The sequence below is a fragment of the Wasmannia auropunctata genome, unplaced genomic scaffold, assembly GCF_000956235.1.
Source record: "Wasmannia auropunctata unplaced genomic scaffold, wasmannia.A_1.0 LD265149.1, whole genome shotgun sequence".
NCBI classification, from domain to species: Eukaryota; Metazoa; Arthropoda; class Insecta; order Hymenoptera; family Formicidae; genus Wasmannia; species Wasmannia auropunctata.
Window position 1 is genome coordinate 1 of NW_012097741.1, and position 1,070 is coordinate 1,070.

General features: G+C 38.6%; 1 protein-coding gene across 1 annotated transcript; it reads right to left on the minus strand.

Moving 5' to 3' along the window:
• Positions 1-145: 145 nt before the first annotated feature.
• Positions 146-850, minus strand: LOC105462363 (relaxin receptor 1-like; the record flags this gene model as incomplete). Its single annotated transcript, XM_011708887.1, has 2 exons — positions 709-850; positions 146-296 (listed from the first exon to the last, which is right to left on the minus strand). Coding segments are annotated over exons 1-2 (289 nt in total), but the record flags the coding sequence as incomplete, so codon positions are not given.
• Between the last annotated feature and the right edge of the window lie 220 nt (positions 851-1,070).

Consider the following 1,070-nt stretch of genomic DNA (forward strand, 5'->3'; position numbering starts at 1 on the left):
GTGACTGGAGTTCAGACGTGTGCTCTTCCGATCTATAAACTATAATATAACTATATAATAAATAAAAATTCAAAAAAAAATTAAAGAAAAATTGTTAGAAATTAAGAAAATTAAATAAACAGATTCTTCTTTCAAGTAAACAAACCTGGCACAAGAGCGATGATAAGTCCGATGATCCAGATGACGATCATCGATGAGGATGCAGCTTGAGATGTCATGGCGCGATGACACTTCAAAGGTGCTGCGATCAGAATAAATCGCTCCACGGACATAAATGACAGGATGAGCACGGAAACCTTGCCAAGCAATTTACAATCATCTATTTTAATTTTCGATTTTTTTCAACCTTTATAATCTCAATTTATATCTAACTGTAATACTGCTATTTGAAGAAATTAGAATCGTGCGCGAAGGAAAAGTTACATTTAAATCTACTGAACTCGTTTCTCAAGAAATATGCGGATGCCGCGCATCGATATCTATTCGAGCAACGATTGCGATTTGAATCGGAAATGCTTTACAGCTATAATTACATAAATAAAATTAAATGTGCGCTACATATATAATATCACTAATGTCGACTTTGTCACGGCTACCAGATTTCGCTGAATAGTAGCGTAAGCGGTCATTATAAATAGTACCGTTAAATAGCAATTGTACGTTGCGAATTGAAAATTGTGGGATTCAGCGAGGTGTTAATGTGCATACCTCGGATGATGTCATCGCCAGCGCACCTAAGAGCGTGCAGGGCCATGAGGACATCCATGTACTGGCTTCTTCTTTGTAGTTATCGCGAAACCTCGCGTCTTCTATGGCGATTATGAAGAGGTATATTCCCATCAACATGTCGGACACTATAAAAGGATTACGTGACTTTACCGCCTTGTGATTTATAGTGAGCCCAGCATTAATATGCTCGATCGATCATCGCGTGCGCTTTGTTGTAAACCGCAAACTGTGATAACTCGCGTGCACTTCGTGATTCGATACGTACGAATCATTTGAAAAGGGATTATTTACGATGTCGTTATCTCGTGTCTACGTTCAACTATGCGGAACCAAAGCGGTAG